Raw genomic sequence first — 21,990 nt, forward strand, 5'->3', positions numbered from 1 at the left:
AAATCTGAAACGGGTCTCTTGTAGACAGCACATAACAGGTCTTGTTTTCATATCCATTCAGCCAGTCTATATCTTTTAATCCATTTACGCCTCACTATATATAAAGTAGATAACTAACAGGGGCCTACTGTATAGCACAGGGAACTCTACTTAATATTCTATAATAATCTATATGGGAAAAGAATCTAAAAAAGAAGGGATATGTGGGAGTCCCCATTGTGGCTCAGTGGGTTAAGAACCCAACATAGTGTCTGTGAGGATGCAGGTTGGAGCCCTAGCCTTGCTCAGTGTGTTAAGGATCAGGCATTGCTGCAAGCTGCAGCGTAGGTCACAGATGCACCTTGGATCTGATGTTGCTGTGGTTGTGGCACAGGCTGGCAACTGCACCTCTGATTCGACCCGTAAACCCAGGAACTTCCATATGCCACAGACGTGGCCCTAAAAATTAAAAAAAAAAAATTAAATTTTTAAATTTTTAAAAAGAATGGATATATGTATATGTATACCTGATTCACTTTGCTGTACACCTGAAACTAACACCACATTGTAAATCAACTATATTCCAATTAAAATTTTTTTAAGTTTTTTCTAAAAGGCTTATCTTAAAATGTCCATATTTACCATAAGGCATAAATTTCCTCCTTCTCTACTGTATAAAAATATGATGCAAAATTTCAGATGTGAATCCAGAAAAGTGCAAGGAAGCATTCAGTTTTTTAAAATTCTTTCACTGGAAACCACAAGCCCCACAGGTCTTGGAACTTATAAGCCCTGGCTCCTGGCTCAGGGAAATCATTTCCCTAGAGTCAGACCCCATAAAGCAGGATCCATCCCTGGTTTTGTTCCTGACTCTTGCCAGTTTTGCTGGTTATGTTATAACACAGTCTCCAGCATGAGTAAACTCATCCACTGACTCAGTTTGGAAAGTCATCCTGAGAGCTGTTCCTTCATCCTGTTACTCAGGGGGTGCTGCCCTGTTCACCTGCAGCATCCACCCACCTCCTGCACTCCTGGCCAACCAATCAGAGGGATACATACGAAGAGATGCAGAGTGTTGAAACAGAAGCAGGTGATGCCCACAGTGTGTGCAGGGAGATCCTGACTGTGTCCGATACCCACAAAGAACTGGCAGGTTCTGAGGCTCAGTGCCTCTACACTCAGGCTGATCAAGGTCCAACCTCAGCTTTGCCCTTGCAACTTGCCTGAGCTGGGTCCCTTTGCTTAGCCTCTGAGCCTACTGCCCAGCCTGGAAAATGGGGGGGGGGGGTCATGGGAGTGGTTATCAGTATCAAATCAGGTAAAATACACAGAGAGCCCTTAGAATAATGCCTAGACATTTTAAGTATTCAATAAGCACTGGTTGTCGGTTGCATTATAATCATTTTAACCTTAAGTACTGCTGTGCCAATTAGAACAAAGCAGATAAAGGACCTACCAGTGCCTGACAGGCATGGTAGTGGTGAGGCTTCCACTTAGCATTTCTCTTGGCACAAACACCTCTGTCCTGTCCTCACCTTTCAGAGGAGAAACAGGACAGGACACCAAGCAGCCTGTCACTGATGATTCCTTCACAGGAAGAGGGGCAGTCATCCAGCAGGATGCAGGTACCTGTCCAGTTCACCCATTTCCTTTTAAAACCCACCTATTACACAAGATGCAGGTGGAGGAGGAAAGAAGGAAAGGGAGGAGGGAAAACCCAGGATGTGATATCAATCACGGCAATAAAGAAGTTATTGGAGTTCCCATTGTGGCTCAATGGGCTAAGGACCCAATATCATCTCTGTGAAGATGCAGGTTCAATCCCAGGCCTTGCTCAGTGGATTAAGGATTCAGTGTTGCCACAAGCTGCAGCGTAGGTCACAGATACGGCTTAGATCTGGTGTTGCATGGCTGTGGTGTAGGCCGGCAGCTGCAGCTCTGACTCAGCCCCTAGCCTGGGAGCCTCCATATGCCCCAGGTGCAGCCTAAAAAGACAAAAGAACAAGGAGAAGAAGGAGAAAGAAGATGGAAGGAGGAGGAGGAGAAGTTGTTACTGGTTCCTGAACCTTCTCTAACAGTCCACACTTTCCAACTTGTGGCCCAGTTCCAACCCAAACACAGACACCCTTAAACACGGCAGCAAATAGGCCCCACTGCCTGGAGACAGAGGAAGAGAAGCCACTTAACCCACAAAATGATCTTCCAATTTAAAAATGATGAAAACTTTGTTCCCTCCCCACCTCCCCAGGCCTCCTCCCCTCTGCATGTACTCTAAGTGGGTCACTCCCACCTCAAAAACTTAACTGCTTAGAAGACACCCATGTTAAGAGAAAAAAAAAAAAAACCCCAAAACATTTAAAGATGCTCTTCAGAGGCCTTTTCTCTCCCTTCCCTCTGAACAGCACTTTAGGAGTGCCCACAGGCTCCAGAGGTCCTCATTTCCATGGATACCCCCCTCTCCAGGCTGGGGTGTCACCCTCAAGGACCCTCCATTCTTGCAGAGTCAGCCTCAAGCTCCCGTGTGGCCAGTCCTCCACCTGCCCGTGTCCCCCCACTGCTCTGGCTGTGCCTGTGAGCCAACCATGGTCTTGCACACCTTGGACCCGCAGGGCCCAGCACAGAGAAGCCCATGAGTCCTCACCCTTGAGGGCTCAGCCCCTTCCTCTGCTGGAGGATATCATCCAGCCTCACTCTGCTCTTGGTCCTCAGTAATTATTCGTTTCTGCAAAAGGATGCCCACAAACAACTCCTGAACTTCTGACCACAGAGGAGACCTCACCCCACGTTCAGGTTCAGACTATAGCACTGAGGCATGAAAGCTAATCCTGAGGTCTGGTCCAGAAGAGAACAAACACTATTCATTCAGCAAGCATCCCAAGAAGCACAAATGCCTATCTAATCGCAGTTTGCCATCTGAAAGAGAGGCAGGACAACCACACGATGCCAGCAGCTTTTTGATGTCCACTGAATGCCAACCTGGGAGATGGGCTACAGGGGCACAGGTTACCCCACATCCCCACCCCAGCCCATCCCAGGAACATCCTGACTCAGGCTACAACCGTGAGTAAGAACCAACCTAGGCCAGGACTCTGCAGCTGAGAAAGCAATGTTTAAAAGATTTGATCGAAAAATAAATAAATAAATAAATTATTGGTGAGAATCCTCATAATCACTTTAGGCACGCAAAGTAATTATCATAACACCCATTTTATTCTTTCGGGACCTGAGTCACAAGCAGGAGACCTGACCTAAATCACATGCCACCTGGAGGCAGAACCAAACATTAGAGTCCCCAGGTCCAGAGCTGGGACCTCCCTCATCCCTAGCAAGGAACAAAACCCCTCATTTTCCTTCCAGATGCTCAGGAATCTTTCCAAAATAGGTAAATTTGCATCTGTTGACAACGAGCATCATTTCACAAATAACTTAGTTTTAAAAAAATCTAAACCCATAAGTTCTTTAAAAAAAATCACTCTGAAAGAGCTTGGATTCTCTCACTATTCACTTAGTCTACTTTTACTCACGCACAACTTATTTTGGTGTAATTCCCCCCAGTGATGCTGCAAAAGAAGTGCTTTCAATCGGCAAAGTACACAACCCTTGTAAACTATTAGGCACCAAGTCGTTCTTTCCAGCGATGACCCCAATCAGACCAGACTCGGGGGGACTGTTTTAAACCCTTCTAGCGCGGATCTACATGCTTTCTCTGCCTTTGCCCAACCTCAAAAGAAAATGCCATTCGTTCTAAAGAAGGTGATTAACATCCATCTCCAAAGGCTTGTCCGCCTCCACCTGAAGTGAAAGGTCTTCAAATAAATCACCGCTGACCTGAGTGACATTTTGCCCCCAAGACCACTAACGCTCACAGAGGAGATTTACGAAGGATTTTGCACTTTCCACCTCAAGCAGATCTGCAGAGGCTAAACACAAGCAATTACAAAACTACAATTCTCTCTAGAGGATTTGAAACCACGGAGAAGACAATGCTCTCCCCTCCTCTGCTCGGAAAAAATCTAGAGAATCTTTCCTTCTTCATTCATTTCCTTCACGTTACTTAGAAGCTGAGGAGTCCCATCGTGGCACAGCAGAAATGAATCTGATTAGGAGCCATGAGGTTGCAGGTTCAATCCCTGGCCTCGCTCGGTGAGTTAAGGCTCCGGCATTGCGTGTAGATCGCAGACGTGGTTCAGATCCCGAGTTGCTGTGGCTGTGGTGTAGGCCGGCGGCTGTAGCTCTGACTATACCCCTAGCCTGGGAGCCTCCATATGCCACAGGTTTGGCCCTAAAAAGCAAAAGCCCCCCCCCCCCCCAAAAAAAAAAAGAGGCTAAGTAACTTGCTTCTAATTGACTGTTTCGGAGGGCTAGAAAACAGCAGTAGCTGCAGTGCACTGCCCGGTTACGCCCACGTGACAACTGCTTTTAACAGCAAAATGAGAAAATGTACCAAATACTTAAGCACACTTAAAAATAATGACTTGTGCTTTGGGCCTAAGAGGTTCTGAGGGGCTGAGCACTCTGGGGTCCACAAAGGCATCCACTGGCTGTGCCACATTCTGAAATGTTGGGGCCTCAGTTCCAAAAAAGCAGAAAACGACGGTGCCACCACTTTCCACCTTCCAGGACTGCTTCAGAAATTCACTGGCACACAAAGGGTCAGCACCTCGGGTGTGCATTATTCACGTTTCCTCTTTCCATTCCTAGGAAGCCAGAGGCAACAGCACTAAGCTTATAGACAGGATCACAAAGGGAAGAAAACCTAGGGCTGGGGAAGCGCACCCTCTGGCACTGGCAGGCAGTTCTCCGTGGTCATAGGCCTCTGAGAACAGGGACAGTGGCTCTCATAGATGGGGTACAGTGTCCTCCAGAGGAAGGCCACGGCAGGACGTGCCATTGCTCCCCAAGGATGAAGGAACTGGCCTCAGAGAGCCAATGTACCTGTCCCAGCCAAGGAAGGTCATGGCCAGGATGAGAATTCAGGTTCAATCAGCCTATAATCGCCTCCAAATATACCCAGAGACACAGCAGGGTGTGAAGTTGGTCTTACACCACCCAGTACTGTATGTGATCTCTGAGGCAAAGCTCTGAATCGAAATGCTCCTGAATGACCCTCTTTACGACCAGGAACTGGAGTCACTGGAGTTCAACAGCTTCCACTCGATGACAGCAAGCAGCAGGGCGGGCCTCGAACACAGGTCTTTCCGTCCTCTGGGCCCTTTTCTCACGCTGCCGGTGATTCCCCAACTGTGTTCTGCAAGCAGAGGCATCTCAGGACCCTGCATAGGGTCACTTCTCCATGTGTCCTTGCACCCAGCTACACCCTTCACGATGTGGCCCAGCAGCTGCACACACCGAGGGTGAGGTCCATGTCCCCACCCTCCATGCCAGGCTGGCCTGGGGACTGGCTGGGACCAGAAGGGTGAGGCAGAACTGACCATGTGCCCTCTCTGAGCATAAGCCAAGTGGTCCTGACACCTGTCTGCTCTCTCTTTGGAAACTCTACCTGCTGGAGGATGGCAGACCACCGTGCAAGATAGGCCAGCTGTCCCAGCTGAGGCCAGGGACCGGCCTGCAGTCAGCCAAACCCCCAATGTCAAGAGAGGCTGGCCCAGGTGAGCTGAGTAGAGACATAAAGTACAGAAAAGTAAACAATCCCAGGATAAATTAGCAGGCATGGGAGTCCCCACTGTGGTGTAACAGGATGGACAGTGTCTCTGGAGCACTGGGACACAGGTTTGATCCCCAACCTGGCATAGTGGGTTAAGGATCCACTGTTGCCACAGCTGTGGTGTAGGTCACAACTGCTGCTCAGATCTGATCCCTGGCCCAGGAACTCCATATGCCACAGGGCCGCCAAGAAAGAAAAAAAAATCAGCAATATGCCCCCGCTTCTCCATACAACATGAAAAACAGTAGGTGGCTGTTGTTTCAGCCTGCAAGTTTTAAGGCATCCGTTACTGGGTAATAGCTTAAAAAATACCTTGTTTTCCGATTTAAAGAGTCATTTTTTTAAACCAGCCTATGTAAAATTTTGTTTAACCAAAAGGCAAGATTTTGCTTAGCTAAAAGATTTTGATCCTTTAAAAAGTAAGTTGCAGGAGTTCCCATCATGGCTCAGAGGTAACAAATGAACTCAACTACCACCCATGAGGATGTGGGTTCCATCCCTGGCCTCACTCAGTGGGTTAAAGATCTAACATTGCCATGAGCTATGGCGTAGGTGGCAGACGTGGCTCAGATCTGGCGTTGCTGCAGCTGTAGTGCAGACCAGCAGCTGCAACTCTGATTTGACCCCGAGCCTGGGAACGTCCATATGCTGAGGGTGTGGCCCTAAAAAGCAAAAAAAAAATAAAAAGTAAGTTGAAGAACTATTTAACTTGGCTCTAGTAACCTCCCTGCCATCTTCCCAAGCCCTCGCCCCTTCACTGTCCCACCAGGTCCCTAGGAAATAAAAGAAATGCACACACACATTCAAGCTGCATTTGGCACACTGACTCGGGAGAATTCATTTATTTTCTGCCATCAGCACCAGATCCAAAAAGATTTAACGCATTTATAAGGATACATAAAACACAGACAGATAAATCAGAATAAGATGAGAAAGGTGAAGAGGAGACCAAGAATCAGACAAAGGAAAGAGGCTGGAATTCAGGTTCTATTGCAGAGATCATGGCTCTGGGCTTTTTTTTTTTTTTTTTTTTAATTGCTTTTGCCAGGCCAGGAGCCACTCTTTCCAGCTAGTAAGAGAACCTGTGTTTCCGCAGAGAAGCCTTACATTCTGCACTCTTATTCCATGTGGTCCTTGTAGGCTGACCCCACACCTGGCCCATGGGCCAAGCAGAACACGAGGTTAAAGTGGAGACAGGTGTCTACGCGTCCATGGCAGGAGTGGGTTCATACTATTAGGGGAGGGGATTCCTCTTCCCACTGGGCACGAAGCTGGAGGATTCAGCTTATAATAACCTCGTAGAAACACAAAGGCAAGACGCTCAGAGAGAAAGCCTCAGAATCCATGACTGCATGGAGCCTCTGGGGCCAGCCTGGCTACTCACAGCTTCTCTGCTACAAAAGCTAACAGATTCCCTCCTTGACAGAGGCCAGTTTGAGGTTTTCCGCCCTCAAAAGTTCTAACAACTGCCACACACGCATCTGAATCTGGCATCCTAACAGCCAACATAAAGAGGAGAACTTTTTTTTTTCCTTCTTTTTTGCCCGCCCCTCAGCATATGGACTTTCTGGGCCAGGAATCAGATCCGAGCTGCAGCTGCAACCTACACCAGATCCTTTAACCCACTGTGCTGGGCCAGGAATCAATTCTGCAACCTGGTGCTGCAGAGATGCCGCCGATCCCCTGGCACCACAGCGGGAACTCCTATAGAGGAAAACTTGATGGGTCCACCAGAAGCAATTAAGTGCACAAAAGGCTCATACCTTTTCCTGGAACTGAGACCCAGAAGGAAAGATGCCCAGAAGGTCATTATAAAGATTCCACATCGTGTCATAAAACATCACTCAGCATCTTTCGGACACAACGCTCCATTTGAAACGCTATTTGTTAGCGCATACCTCCACAGAGGCGGATGGCATCAAATTAAGGTGTAAACTGGGAAAAAGCAAGCTGCCTCTGGGGTCATGGGGAGGGGAGGGGAGGGGAGAGAGAACAGTGCGCCCCACGCTCAGAGAGTCTGGCTTCAGTTTACTTCCTCAAGCTCCTTTCAATGACCTCCACCACACTTTTACTAGCTACAGGCAGCAGCAGGTTTGAGAATATCACACCCTCTCAATGGTACCCAGCACGCAATTAAGTGCCCAATAGATGGTTATCACTATTATTCATTCTAAGCCCCTGAAATAAGGCTTATCCATATTGCCCAGATCTAAGCAAAAAATTGCAGCCTAAGCGGTCTGATTGCTGCAGAGCCTTTGGTGGCAGCTGTGATGGTAACTATGTCCCCAGGTTCAGAGGGAAGGGGTGAGCTTCATCCGTGCATGTCTGAGGAGAGGCAGCCTATGGCCAACTCAGGAAGCACCTAAAAGCCTCCCCACATTCCTGCAACACCCACTTTCTCTTAACAAGCACCTGCATGCTGTACCAGGCACCGTCTCGGATTGGATCCACTGATCTAGACATTTCTCCCATCCTCATCTCTCAAAAATGAGCCACAGATGCAGGTCTCCTTCCTTTAAGCCATGCGACCTGACACATGCATCTAAACTCAGATGAAGATCCTCAACTCGCAAAGGATGTGGGAAGACCGCCTAGATCCTTGAAGCAAACGTCTTCATTTTACAAGGGAGGAATCTGACATCTAAGGATGTCAGCTGATTGAGGTGACAGCAAGTTGAGGATGTCATAGTTAAGACGACTTAATGAGACATCTCTCCCAGACATGACATTTCAACAAGCACCTTTCTTCCTTGGTCAAAATGATGAGCTGGAGGAAATTTCAAGTGCTGCCACAGACAGGCATGCCCATTGTGAGGTTTGTGCGTCTTTTAGGACCTGCTACAATAAAAATGCCACGCTTCTGGCCCACTCTTACGGGGCCCCTAAGACCAATTATTCTACACTGTCCAGGTTTCAATGAATATCAGATAGGAATAAGTACTGGAAAATAATCTTCCCAATATCATCCTGTCTCATTATCCTCTCTGAGTGAGTCATCTCAAAATTTGGCTCACAGCTGCAAATTTAAAGATCTAAAGTGATCTGTGTTCTGAGTCTCTCAAATAATCTTTATTCGTTTGTCATACCCTAAAAATTCCAGACCGAAATCACCTTTCTGGCGTTCACTAAGTTGAAAGATGGGCACAGAGCAGTTAGGTTTCTATAAAATACCGTGCTTCATAATTCATTTTCTCTTCTGATCCCCAAAAGCCTCTGCTTCCTAAGAGACATGCCCTCCAGGCAATTGTAGTTTGGTACTTAAAACTTTATGTAAAGATCCTCAGACGCTTTCTTAACACCAGTCAGAACAGATATGATACATTCTCCAACGCTCAGAGTCTCTGAGCCATTGCTAATTTCTTACCAGTATTCTTTCAATGTTAATGAGCATCAAGACCATCTTAGGTGTTTCTTTACCAGTTTCTGTGGTCTCATTCCAGAGACTGTGACTCAGGACTTCGTGGGGCCAAAAATCTGCATTTTTAACAAGAGCATCAGGTGACCCCAGATCCCAATGCAGGGGTCCCACACTGCCTTCCAAGGTTCTCAGTAGTGCTGGCTTTCTCATGGTGCCAATTCTGAGGGGGTCATTTTGTAATTTTCAGGATTCTTTTTTTTTTTTCTAAAATATAACATTGGCCATATGTTTATAACCTACGCACGTATATAACCGCATTGACATATGTATCACCACAGGGTGCCCAGACAACTACCAAAGCCTTGGCCCCAAAAGTGAGATCCGTGAGTCAGAACCATAAGAAATTGGCACGATTAACCCTTTCTGACATAGAAATAGTGAGTTCGGGTGACTCCACCTACAAGGAACGTGGACCCCATCACCTTCCTCATAACTGAACAGACGCAGCCCTGCCCCTCAGAGGCCGCACAACATCGTGGCCCCAGTCCATGTGTGTAGTCTTTACAAGAATCCTGCAAAGTATTTTTCCAGAAATGAAAACTGAGGCTCAGCAAAATCAAATGGCATGTCCAAGGCCACATGGCTGTTCAATGGTAAACAGAATCCAAAAGCAGGAACACCTGATATCCTGGCTGTGGGGGGGAAGGGGGGCAGGGAACAAGGGCTCTGTCTTCTTTCCTCCTCCTGGACCCCACAGCGGATGTCAGGTCACGACACCTTCTACTGGTCCAAGTCCCACTGGGACTGGCCGGGGCCCCACCTCCAAGCCTTCTGAGGGTCAAGGGTCAGTAACCCAGGCTTCCTGACAAGCTCCCTGCAGGAACCGGGAAGGAAGGGAGGGGCTGTGTAAAAAGCCACGCAAACAAGACCAAATGGTTACTGACCAAGAGAGAAAACAGGGCAACAGTCCCCGTTACATATCGTAACACCAATGGCTGACAGGGGTGGAGGTTTCACCCACGTTCGGAGTCCGAGGTCTAGAAAAGTCAAGGATGTGGAGAACACAGATCCTCAGACTGTTGTCAAAGCAGCCTCTTTGGAAGTTTCATCACCTGAGACTATGCCACGGGGAATGAAGAAGGAATGACAGCTTGCTTGCGGTACCCCAGCTCTGAGCAGCTGTTGTGAATTTCATTCTATATCAGAAATAAAACCAGTGGAGATGCTATACACTGTTCCCTGCCATGGAAACTTCCTACTGGTGACACCGTGTTTTTTTTTTTTTTTTAATAGACCAGTGACTAAAATCAAATCCCCCAAGAATAGATATAGTCAATCTACCACATGGTAAATTTTGTCCTCTTTTTTAAGAGATGAGTATTATACCAAAATGCTATTTTATGGCAAAACTGATGTATAAATGTTTATCACACATGATAAAATTAAAGACTCCCTTTGACAGCTTTAATTAACAAAAGGTAACTTTTTTCCTTTCAATTTAGCAACTCAATCTCTCTACATGCCTATAAATTGCTAAGGGTATCAAACAGAAAACCTACAACCTAGGCCTATTGTTAAGGTTATTACAAATGCTTTAAAAAAATCAAACTTCATAGGAAAACAAAAACAGCAGTAAGCATAAGTAATTTGATTTTTTTCTTCCCTAAGGGAAATTTATTCAATCATTTATTCATTCCTTCGACAAATATTTATTAAGTTTATTAATTTATTATGTGATTACTACATGCTAAAGACTGCTCAGGAATTTGATTTTCTACATTATGAGTATTTATTTCAAAAGGAATGCTTTACACAACGTCATAATTTTGTATCTAGAGAGAATACCACAATGAGCCAAATTCAAGGATGTGGGTATGACAGGATTTAGAGTAGCTCAAACTACTCCAAATGAGAAGAGAGATCAAACAGGATCCATCGAAACCAGACTACAGCAAGAGTGTGATCCAGTTTCCCTCACCCACGGCCAGAAGCCCACCCAAGACCCTGTCCTGATTCCACCACTGAAATCTGGAAGAAGTACCGGGCCTCTGACTTCCCAAGGAAGCCAAACTAAAACATATTCTTTTCATTGTCTGCAATAAATCTGCTTTCTGCATATTGAATAGAAAAGAGATGAAAGCGAATATTCACCCATCTGAAAACAGACTGATGCTCTATAAGCGTTTCCGCTCTGCAGCCCATAAAAAGCAAATGCTTTGCCTCTGCTTAGGCTGTTGTATTTTTAAATAAATCATTCTGTTAAATGCTAGCCTTTTTCCTCCAAGGGAGATTCTAAAAACTTCTCTGTTTTGACAAGTCTCTGACAGCTGTACTCCCACCCTCTCTGGGCTGCAGGTCCTGGATCACAGATCCTCCGTCCCCCCTCCCCTCCCCCGACCACCACTGGTGGCCCCGGCGCCAAGGTAAGGGATCTTCTGCCCTCTCCCTGCCTCCAACTCTGGGCCCAAACCTTGTGCTTCATACTGAAAACGTTTTTAAAGACTTAGGAGTCTTCCCAGTTCCAAGCAGAAAACTGATTGAATCCAACACCCAGGCAAACTGTAATGCCTTCCTGAGTTCTATAACTGGCCCAGGTTTGCTGAAGCACACATCTCTTAGAGACTGTCCTGGAGTCAGTGGGGAACTTAAACAAAGTGAACTCCAACTCCCACGATGCATCCGCTTCCACTAAAGAATGGAATTTTACAAGCACGAGTTACCAGCAGATAAAGGTCCACGAAAGAGCAGGGCTTCCTTAAGCTCTAAGTGGATGAGTCCAGGGAGCCTTCCAGGGTGAGGCTGGGCCCTCCCCAGCATAGGCAAGTGGGTTTAGGGATGCCAGTGGGCTTAGGGATGCAGCTACACCTAGCGATGGGCCCTGGATTCATCCCAGCAGGAGAAGCAGGAAGCTGGAGCCGTGCTGCATGGAAAGCCTGCCACTGCTTCGCTGAAAGTCTGGCAACAACATTCTCGAGATACATCTGTGAAATGACATCACAATCGCTTCTACCTACCTGGAGCTTTAAATGACAGAGACATGATGACTGTCTTTTGTGGGTAACATAAAAATGAGGCTCTCTTTAAGAAACACACTATCAGTACTTTAAAGAGACTTATATTGAAAAGCTTTTTTTTTTTCCTCTACTTGGAAGTGAAGTTCATTTCCAAAGGCCCCATGTCCACATTAAAATTTCAAAAGTTATGTACATTATTTCTCATTCTCTCCTAAGAAAGTCCTTGTTTTTGTTTTTTTTTATTTCAGTAGATTGTGAAACGTCTAATAATTGAACAACTGCCCGAAGTATGGTAACTTCTTATCTTTGCCCATTAACTCCAAGGCCTCCCCTGAGTCCCTAAAGGGACCTTACCAATAGCAAGTACTCAACAAATATCCACTTGGATTAAAAGCCTTAATGGGTAGTTATACACTTATTACAACAAGCCAGGAGACATCTAAACATGGTATCAACCCAGAGGAATTTCCAGTGGCTCATCATGACTGCAGAATCTAAGTAAAACTTTACGTTGCGGGAAGTAAAATCATAGGAAACTTGTTTTTTTTTTTTTTCTTCATTTTGCAACTGGCTGGATCCCCTATCTTCCCCAGATAAGACCGTGATAGGAAATGTCACGCTGGTGGTTTTACCTAAACAGGCTGAGTCTCAGGACAATCACATTGGCCTGTTCCTAGCTTTGGCAGTGTCAAGAGGCGCTGCTACATGCATGAGTGAGAGTTATACTGTCACTCCTAGACCCCTTTCAGCTCTTGTCGAGGGAAGCTGAAAATGCAGGACGAGGGTCCCAGACTTTTCAGAACTCAATGGTGTCCTGTATCCCAAGCTCCCTGAGGACCAGTCGCAGCCCCTACTGCTGCCCCACCCCCATCCCAGCACCAGGTCAGACTTTCTGATTCTGTCCCTCTGGGTGAGGGCAGGAGTCTGCCTGTCTACAAGCTCTGGAGTGATGCTGAGACTGCTGGTCCAAGGACACTTTAAGAACTACTCCTTTTTCTTGCAACATCCTACGAAAAAGAACATATATGTGTATATAACTGAGTCACTTTGCTGTAGAGCAGAAATTAACACAGCATTGTAAATCAACTATACTTCAATAAAATAAAACATAAAGAACTACTCCTGCAGAACAAGTTTCTCAGAAGGCGTCCAGGATCCCCTGGGCATGCTGTGGGAACCCCCAGGGGCCTGGGAGGTCAGAAGCAGAATTCCCAGGTGGCTGGCCATAGAGACTGAGGTTGGGAAGGACCACACCGGGGGACGCTGGGGCACACTTTGTTTTGAGAAAGAAGCACAGGTATAAACACAGCAGCACTGGCTCGACACCACCATCCCCAGCTGCCCCCAGGCCCCCCAAAGCCATTGAGGTATAAGACATCACCGGATCCATCTGCACATTGGTCGCTCTTCTGATCTTCCGCCCTTAACTCTCTGTTGGTTTCACCCTTAACAGCAACGAGAGTGTAAGGCCAGCGACGCTCCCTGCCAGGATCTGCAGAACCTACGTTCTTGCACCTGAGTGCCCGGGACCCTCCCCTTCTCAGGTCTCAGGCTTGTGTTCTTTCATTTTCCTTTCCCACGTTCCCGCCCCTGCATGATGCCCTGGCCTTGCCAGCTGCCCCATGGATGGGGGAGTGGGGACCACAGAGGTTGATGACTAAAGCTTTCCCGCACCCCGTCCACCACCAGCCCATTTCTCCCGGTTGAGTTTTTCGGAGCAATAGTGTAAACTCAGGTTTTCTGGTGACTAAACCCTAAACCACTGGCAGTATTTTAGGAATTGGAGAGGCAGCATCCTCTTTTGATGGGAAGTTGATGTTGTTTTGTAATCTTTTCAAAATTTTTCATCGGTGAGTTTGAGAAACATTAGTGATTAAACCTTCCTTCCCTTACAAAATCAGCTTCTTGATATGCTGTATTCACCAACATAAGAAGTACGCTGAAATAAGAGACTCTAAGAAAGTGTGTGGGAAGTTGGTTTTCAAAGAGAAGAATCCTAGAATTAAAAAGGAGGGCAGACATCACCTTTAAGAAAAATGTTATATACTGTTGAAAAATTATGTAACTACTTATTAAAATGCCTGGCTCCTAACCGAAAACTATATCTGAGGGTATTTAGATAATACATGTTCATTTTAGAAAGCTAAATCTAGAAAACGAAAAGCCTTTATACAAAACAGCGCCTCTACTGAAACAGACACATACAGCCTATCAATTTCTAGAACGTATTACAATTGTCATGAAACCATGACAATTTTAAATAAAGCCATCAACTTTTATAGAACTATCAAAGAAATACATAAATTCTAAAACCAACTTTTCCCCAAATGAAAGACTGTGTTGACTTTCCATGGGGTTTATATAATCTGGAGACATAATTCAGATTACTTGTTCATTAGGAAAGTTCATTTAGAATTACTCGGGGTTTTTTTTGTTTTGTTTTTTTGTTTGTTTGTTTTTGTATTTTCCAGGGCCACACCCGAGGCATGTGGAGGTTCCCAGGCTAGGGGTCTAATCGGAGATGTAGCCACCGGCCTACATACTTAAACATATATCACTGTATGTACCTTCTCTACTGACAATCTGTAAAATGACCCTTTGAAAACATGAGAGACCAAAACCTGTGATTTTCCAGATCAGAATAATGGAAAGCGTTCAAGCATCACCTCTTCACATGCACCCAAAATATGTCACAGTGATTTCTGGGCATATTTCTTTCATGTGCACTGATTTAAGTTTGAAATCTCCATCGAATCCATTATCAATTTCATTAAAACACCACAAAAATGTAAAGTGTCGTGACTCTAGTTATCTGGAAAAAAATCAAACTGCTGAAAAACCGACTCACACTCTTTGTAAAGAGTACTCTAAATTTTTATACTTTTAAATAATTTGAGACTCACAGAAAAGCTGCAAAAACAGTACAAAGATTTCAAGTACATGCTTCTCCTGCCTTCCACTAGTGTTGACATCTGACTTAATCAGAGTCAAATTATCCCAAACTAAGAAACTAAACATTGGCACAATACTACCAACTGGACCCTAGACTCCATTCAGATTTCCGCTGTTTTCCCACAAATGTCCTTAAAAGAGTATTTTAAAGAATAAATATTTTAAGAAAAGATCCCACAAGGCTATGTTAAGGTTTAATCTATGCCAAATATTATAGTGAAAAAAAGGGCCGATCTGTTTGTATCTCTATTTCTGCAAACCAAAGCTTGCTTACCAGAACTTAGCACATCAATCCTATCAGTACATAAACCCAAACACTTCCTTGTATAGTACATATCACAACTTGGTTTTGAAGAAGATGGGTCAAAGAGGAATGACTCACCAGCATTTGGCTTCTTGCTATGGAAAAAAGAATTTCAAGTAGAAGCAAAATGATTTAACTTCCTTCTTAACGTGTATACCTTTTTATAAGAGTCAGTTTTAATAAGCATCAATGCCTAGACAGAAGACAGAAAGTGAGCCTCTGATATGTTGCCTAACAAATTAGAAATTGTAAAAATAGAAAGTGATTTTAAGTGGAATGTTTACAGTAAATAAAAGTTCTCCTGGACAAAAACAAACAAACAAACAAACAAAAACCTAATTCTTTTCTTTTTTCCTTCCAATCTGTTTAGCACTCTATTTCTGATATCTGGCATCCAAATTACATGTAATACCCTGTAGAAATGATTAATCAACACTGACATCCATTCCCAACCTATTCCCAAAGAGGATACGAGATGCAGAGGGGGGAGAGCAAAGTATCTTGTGTGTAAATCTTAGTTACACAAAGAAACCTCCACTGATTACATAAAACCTCCGGATTCAGTCCATTGGGTGGCCTAAGAAAAATCAGTGATGAAACGTTAATTTCAAAAAAGGGTCAATGCCAGCCAGTTTAAGGTCTAAGGGTTTCTCCTCTCCCTCCCTTTTGTGTCAGGTAGTTCACACACAATTTTAATGTTTGCAAATGATCTGATTTCACATTAGTCATTTATTCAACCAACATGATTGTCTGTTAGGTCTAGAGCTCTATGCCAAGTGTGTTTATGGGAATCAAGAAGGAAAAAAAAAAAAAGACTTTGCCCTCAGGCAGCTTACAGTCTAGCTCCTGTCTCTAAAAGCATCCCCACCACAAGGAGCCAAGTGTTTCAATTTCCAGAAGAATCATACAGAGAAATAAGTGTCAGCATCGTTCATAACATCAGAACTGACCTTCCCAACACACACACACAAAAGATTTTTCCAAAGCATGAAGTGCCTCCCACATGTACTACCTGAAACACCAAGTGGAGGGCAAAAGCAATAATGCACTGCAACTTCTCTGATCCTTATACACACAAAATTTGCCAAGTTCCCCCCCTTTTTTTTTTTAATTTCGCCTTTTCTAAGCACGCTCTCTGGGATACCATCCTTTATTTCCTCTTAATCCTCTGGCTTTCCAAATAAAAAAGAAGGCTCAGTCGTGGTATGATAACAAACAAGTAGAATGATAAATTTCCTCTGAAAGAAAAGTCTGACTAAAATTTGGTTAAAAAAAAATCTCTTTGGGTTTGACTAATGATTTAAATAAGCCTTAACAAGGACTCAAGTCAGTACTATCTAGGCTGAAATCTCTTTTAATGATGAGAAACCAGAGCTCCTGTTGTGGCTCAGCAAGCAGGGAACCTGACCAGTATCCATGAGGACACAGATTCGATCCCTGGCCTCATGCAGCGGGTTAAAGATCAGGCATTGCAATGAGCTGCATTGTAGGCTGCAGACTCCAAGCTGGGATTTGCTATGTCTGTGGCATAGGCTGGCAGCTGCAGCTCCTATTCAACCCCTAGCCTGGAAACTTCCATATGCCGCAGGTGCAGCCCTAAAAAAAAAAAAAAAAGAAAAGAAAAAAAAAAGAAAAAAAGATGAGAAACCGATCATTTAAATAAGCTACATAAATATTTGTTCCCACCCCCTTGCCTACAACTTGAAAATCCATCCAAATGCTTTCTGACACAGCTTAACTTGAAACAAATCCCAGGCAGGGAGCTATAGATCTTAATAAAGAGAAAACCATCACAAAGGCCCTCATCCTTGGCTTCTCACACTAAGGAGTTTCAAGGCTCTGAAACTGGCAAGTCTACTCTATAATTCACTAATAAGAAAGAACGCAGGCCAAAATTTGCATCAATTTTACAGCAGACAGCAGTGGGTCATTTTGTTAAATCCTCTGGAGCACGTGCAATTACCAGATACTTAAGGACATACTAAACTTAGGAGAAGGGTTATTTCTCTACTGAAGCTGACAGCACAGAGCCAGGAGCCAACTCCCCGCTAAGCTTCCTGGTGGTGGCCAACTGTGGTCAAGGGTCCCGCGGCTCAGCAAAGCCAGAGGCACGGCCTCCGCGCCTATGTGTCCAGGGCTCGGGAAAGTAAAGATGTTAAGTTTCCACAGGTCTCACAGCCAAACGCCAAACGTCTCCAATGCTTTTAAATATGCGTTTTTACTGTCAGTGAAAGTCTCCATCAAATTTTAAAAAGTTCAACTTACTCATTCCTCCTGAATAAACAGAGAAACAAACCTATTTTGCAACCCAAGTTGAAGGACAAATAGCAGGCTTTTTATTAGAAGAAAAACAAGCCCAGTGCCACCATTCCGTGAAAACTGACACACACGGGAAACAAACTGTGCACGTGTGCAAGCGCTGGCTGTCTATCCGCGTGTGTGCTCCCGGTAACGCCGTGCAGGGCTCGAGCCTGTCCTGACCCGCGACTCCCGATCACGCGTCCTCGTCCCAGGAGCTCTGCAGGCTCCGATCGCCCGGGCGCAGCGGGCACCTCGCCGCCGGCCACTTTCCTGCCAGTCCGAGGCGGCGGGTGGCGGGGCTGGCTGACCACTGCCCCCGTTCGGGAGCTCCCCGGGGCCGAAGGGAGCCTGACCGGCACACAACCGCAGCGGCCCGGGGCCCGGGCAACCAGCCACTCCCTCCGGACCACAGGTCCTCCCTCCGGGACCGATGAGGACACTGCCTTGGTTCTCTGGAGCTGTGGCGCGACCACCGGGGCGAGCCGGGGTCATGGCAAGCTTCTGGCGGGGCGGCGGCTGGACGGCAAAGAAAACCGGCGATCGCCACCGCCGCCGCCAGAGCCTCTCCGGAGCAATCGCGCGGGCGCAGCAGGCACGGAGATCCGGCTGGCCGCCGCTCGGGGTGGGAAGGACCGCGCAGCGACCACGCCAGGCGGCCGGCGGCTGCAGCTCCCAACTTCAGGCAAAGTTTTCTGCTGTTGCTCTCAGAGCCGGCGGAGGGCTCCGAGTGGCGCCGACACGCGCCCAGGCCGCCAAGGGGCGGGGGCCGACCCGGGGCCGGGCTCCGGAGTCAGCGCCCCGGGCTCGTCCGCTCTGTCCGCCCGAGCGCGAGGTGCCCTCCCCGCCGGTCTCGCGCCGGGGCAGGGAATCCGCACACGCAGTGCCGGAGCCGCCGCTCCCCAGTCCCGACCCGCGGTCCGCCGCTAGTGCTCTCCCACCCGGGAGCTGCATGCGTCCCGGGCCCCTTCCGGCCCGCACGCCCCAGGCCACAGCGAGTGCGGCCCCTCTTACCTGAAAACGTATCCCCCGCCGCAGTTAGCAAAAGTCCGTACAAAGTCACCAGCCAAGTCCCAAGTCTGTTCATGGTGCTGAGCGCACGCCGGGCCGCTCCCCGGCGGCGCTGGGTGGGCGCGAGGTCCGAGGGCGGCCGGGAGCTTTCCTTCCAAGGCGGCGAGGAGAGCAGGGTGAACACCCAAAACCAGAGCCAGACCCGCAAAGTGCCAACACTTGCAGAAGTCTCAACTCCGGGGGCTCCCGGGGCCGGGGCCGAGGTCCTGGATCCTCCTACCCAGTCGCCAGCCCCGCTCGGAGCTGGCGCGGCTGCAAGAGGGAGCGGAGGGCGCGCCCGCGGAGCCAAAATCCGCCCTCCGTGCCGGCTGCTGCACCCGCCGCCGCTCTCCTTCCCCGGGTAGGGACCCGAGCCGCCGGCGCCGCGGTGGCCGGGGCCGCGGCCGAGCTTGTCCCGCCCGCCGCCTCTCAGCCAGCAGCCGAGCCAGCCCCCGGGCGGCGGCGCGCCAATGGCCGAGCCCGCGCCGGCTGCGCGCGGGGCTCCTGCTCCCCGACTGACTGGCAGTGCCCCGCAGGCCGGCTGAAGGGAGCGCCCACGTCACGGCCGCCCGCGCTGCCGCGGCCCGCTAGAGGGCGTGAGCGCCCGGCCCCCGCCGGCCCTACGGCTCCGCGCCGGGCGCTCAGAGGCAGCGGCGCCTCGGGGGGAGCCGGGCGGGGGGCGGCCGCGGGGGCGGCGTCACCGCGCGGAGAGCGGCGGCCGGGAGGTGCCTCGTGCTCCCTCCCGCTCGCGTCCCGCCCCGCCGTGGCTTGGGTTTCGAGGCCGGCTTCCGGGAGGGTGACCGCGCAGGGGCCGCGCGGCGGCCAGAAGTTTGTCCCGGGTCACAGGCCGCCAGGAGTTGGCGAATGAGACTGGCGGGACAGCGGCCTTGCGGCCCCGCGGGCGGACGAGGCGGCTCCAATCCCGGCGCCGGATGGCAGTGTCCGCAGCGGGGCCGGTAGTCGCAGAGCCGCTCTCCCCCGCCGCTTTGGGCAGGGCGAGCCGGTAGATCGGGAGGCTGCGAGGGGCTGCGAGCTTCTCCGCGCGGCGGGTGCAGAGAAGTTGGCGGACGCCAGAGGAGGGAGCGGCGGCCTCGGGCACCGAGACCCAGCAGCGCGCCAGCCTCCCGACTGGACCACTCGCGCTCCTGCCCCAGGAACCCCGCACCCGGCGGAGCAGGAAGAGCTCTGCAGCTTCATTGCGTCCCCGCCGTCCCGGTTGGGCCCCAGCGAGCCGCGGGCGATACACGGAAGGTGGCGGTCACAGCGGAAGGAGAGTTTGGACCTACGTAACCTGTGATTTTTGTATCTGGTACTAAGTGTTGGAAAATGCGAGAGGAGGAGGCGTGGGTAATGAATCAAATATCTTGAAGTGTGTAATTTACCTTTTGGGTCTGGAATGCCTACTTCATTAAGTGACGAAAACAATCTTCCAATGCTTCGGTAAAAAGGTTCTCTTTGTGAAATTGCAAATAAACAAATAAAAAGGGGTGGAGTGATCTTTCTATCTCCCGGGGAATACGCACGTCGAGCCAGCTCTGAGCAGCTGTAGACGCTAGGCCTAGCTGACTGAACGCAATAGAAGGCCTGGGAAGAGGTGAAATTAGAAGCCGAGTAAGGACCCGTGAGTAGGACGGGTGTACCAGCCAGAGGGGGGAAAACTCTGACGCAGGTGTGCCCCGGGGCCCTTCTGTGCTGCTCTCACCTGGAGCTTACAAAGACCCGGAAAGTATACTGATCTCACGCTCACCTAGACCCTGTCTCCAGTGGACCCTAGAACCAACAAGCTGTAACTAAGGATAGGTCATAGCTGTCACCTCCCCGGGGGAAAACTGCAGGACTGGAGGATTTTTGCTTTTGGTGCCCCAACCAACAGCTCCTCTTTCTGCTTGAATTCCACTTCTTAGATCCTTTTCAGAAGTGCTCTTTAAAAGGTTCTATATTAATAGTTTACTTCTTAGTACTAGGACCTTACACCGTCCTGCTGCTTCTCTCAAATATGTACCTGTTGAGCCTTATTGCAAAATGAACATTTGAAGAAGGGAGAGGCGGGGCACTCACATACCTTCAGAGACAGGCAATGAGGGTCTGCAGCATGAACTTGCCTTGTGCTGAGGTCCTGCATGGTTTTGCGTGGTAATGTGCTTTCCAATGGAGCTTTTCTGTTAGGAGGCCCTAGGGGATTCAGATAAAGAGAGAAAAGTCAATCTAGCCATTTTTTCTTCTAAGTTTTCTAAGTTGGGCGAAGAAGTTCAAGATAGCGTAGGATTTCACTTGCAAAGTATGTGAATTTTTTAGCAAGTACCTATGATGGCCATGTATATGCCAGGCACTAGGCTCTGGGCTGAAGATTTTCTTATACTGGCCTCCCCCAGGAACAAGCCTGAAGGGGAGGATTGAAGTGTAAGTGGGTTTAGGTTTTATTGGGAAAGTAATCCCAGGAAGCAGTGGAAGAGGAATAGGAAAGTGGGGGTGGGGGGGGTCAACATAAGGTGTATGAATGCTCAAGTTGCACTGTGGACACCTGGGACTCACTCCCCTAGGGACCCCTTGAAGAAAGTGTGGAACAGCCTTAGAGCTGGGCCACCCTGGCAAGGATGTGGTAAGGTGGCTCATGGGGGTGCAGGAGGCAGCTGCACAAATGGATGTCCCTGCAGGCCAATGGGGAGAGAGCCCCGGCTCAGACACCCGCCCACTCCTGCTACCCTGGTAACCTCAGGACACCCTGTCCCTTCCTCCAGTTACTTACAGCTCAGCAGGAGGGCCAATGAATTTCCATTATCTCTGTTCTCTAAACATTGCAGCCTTAAGCGGACTCTACCCTTATTAGTCTGCAATCCACATTGCAAACAGTGATGGGTTTTTGCCAGCAGCTCCTTCCCTTGCAGTTCTGACAGCTACTGTTTATTTACTCCCTCTTACAGGTAACTGGCCAAAGCAGCCTTGAGCCCAAATGGAAAGCCTCTATTCAAAATAAAAGGACTGGACTTCTTCTAAGAAAAGGATGCTGTAGAAATCCTCCCAATGAGACATTTCTTTTCAAATTTTTTTTCAGCAGGGGAGATTTTTTAAATCTATTTTTTTAAATTATTTTTTTGGCTTTTTAAAATTGTTTAAGATTTTATATTATTTTATTTTATTTTATTTATTTTGGTCACAGCTGCAGCATGCAGAAGTGCCCAGCCAGGAATCAAACCCACTTTACATCAGTGACAACAGTAGGTCCTTAAGCTGCTGAGCCACCAGGGAACTCCTGACTTTTAAAATTTTAATCCAACCACATGACACTCCTCTGAGGACTATAGTGACATTTGCATGATGGCTGCTCAGAGTTAGGGGTGCTGTCCAGCCAGCCCCCATCATACATCTAAAG

At 48.0% G+C, this 21,990-nt stretch overlaps 1 protein-coding gene across 6 annotated transcripts in view; it reads right to left on the reverse strand.

The window, feature by feature from the left end:
* Nucleotides 1-19,662, reverse strand: part of PTPRM (protein tyrosine phosphatase receptor type M) — a 749,971-nt gene extending 730,309 nt beyond the window's left edge. For 2 of the 6 annotated variants that reach the window (XM_047793743.1, XM_047793742.1), the window contains exon 1: nt 18,585-18,980. In XM_047793743.1, the coding sequence (XP_047649699.1) occupies nt 18,585-18,657 (73 nt within the window). In that variant the 5' untranslated portion in view covers nt 18,658-18,980. Of the gene's footprint in view, nt 1-18,584 lie in introns of all 6 variants that reach the window. The other 4 variants (XM_047793745.1, XM_047793747.1, XM_047793744.1 and 1 more) reach the window with 4 other exon arrangements.
* Nucleotides 19,663-21,990: the final 2,328 nt, after the last annotated feature.

The sequence above is a fragment of the Phacochoerus africanus genome, chromosome 8 (genome assembly GCF_016906955.1).
Source record: "Phacochoerus africanus isolate WHEZ1 chromosome 8, ROS_Pafr_v1, whole genome shotgun sequence".
NCBI classification, from domain to species: domain Eukaryota; kingdom Metazoa; phylum Chordata; class Mammalia; order Artiodactyla; family Suidae; genus Phacochoerus; species Phacochoerus africanus.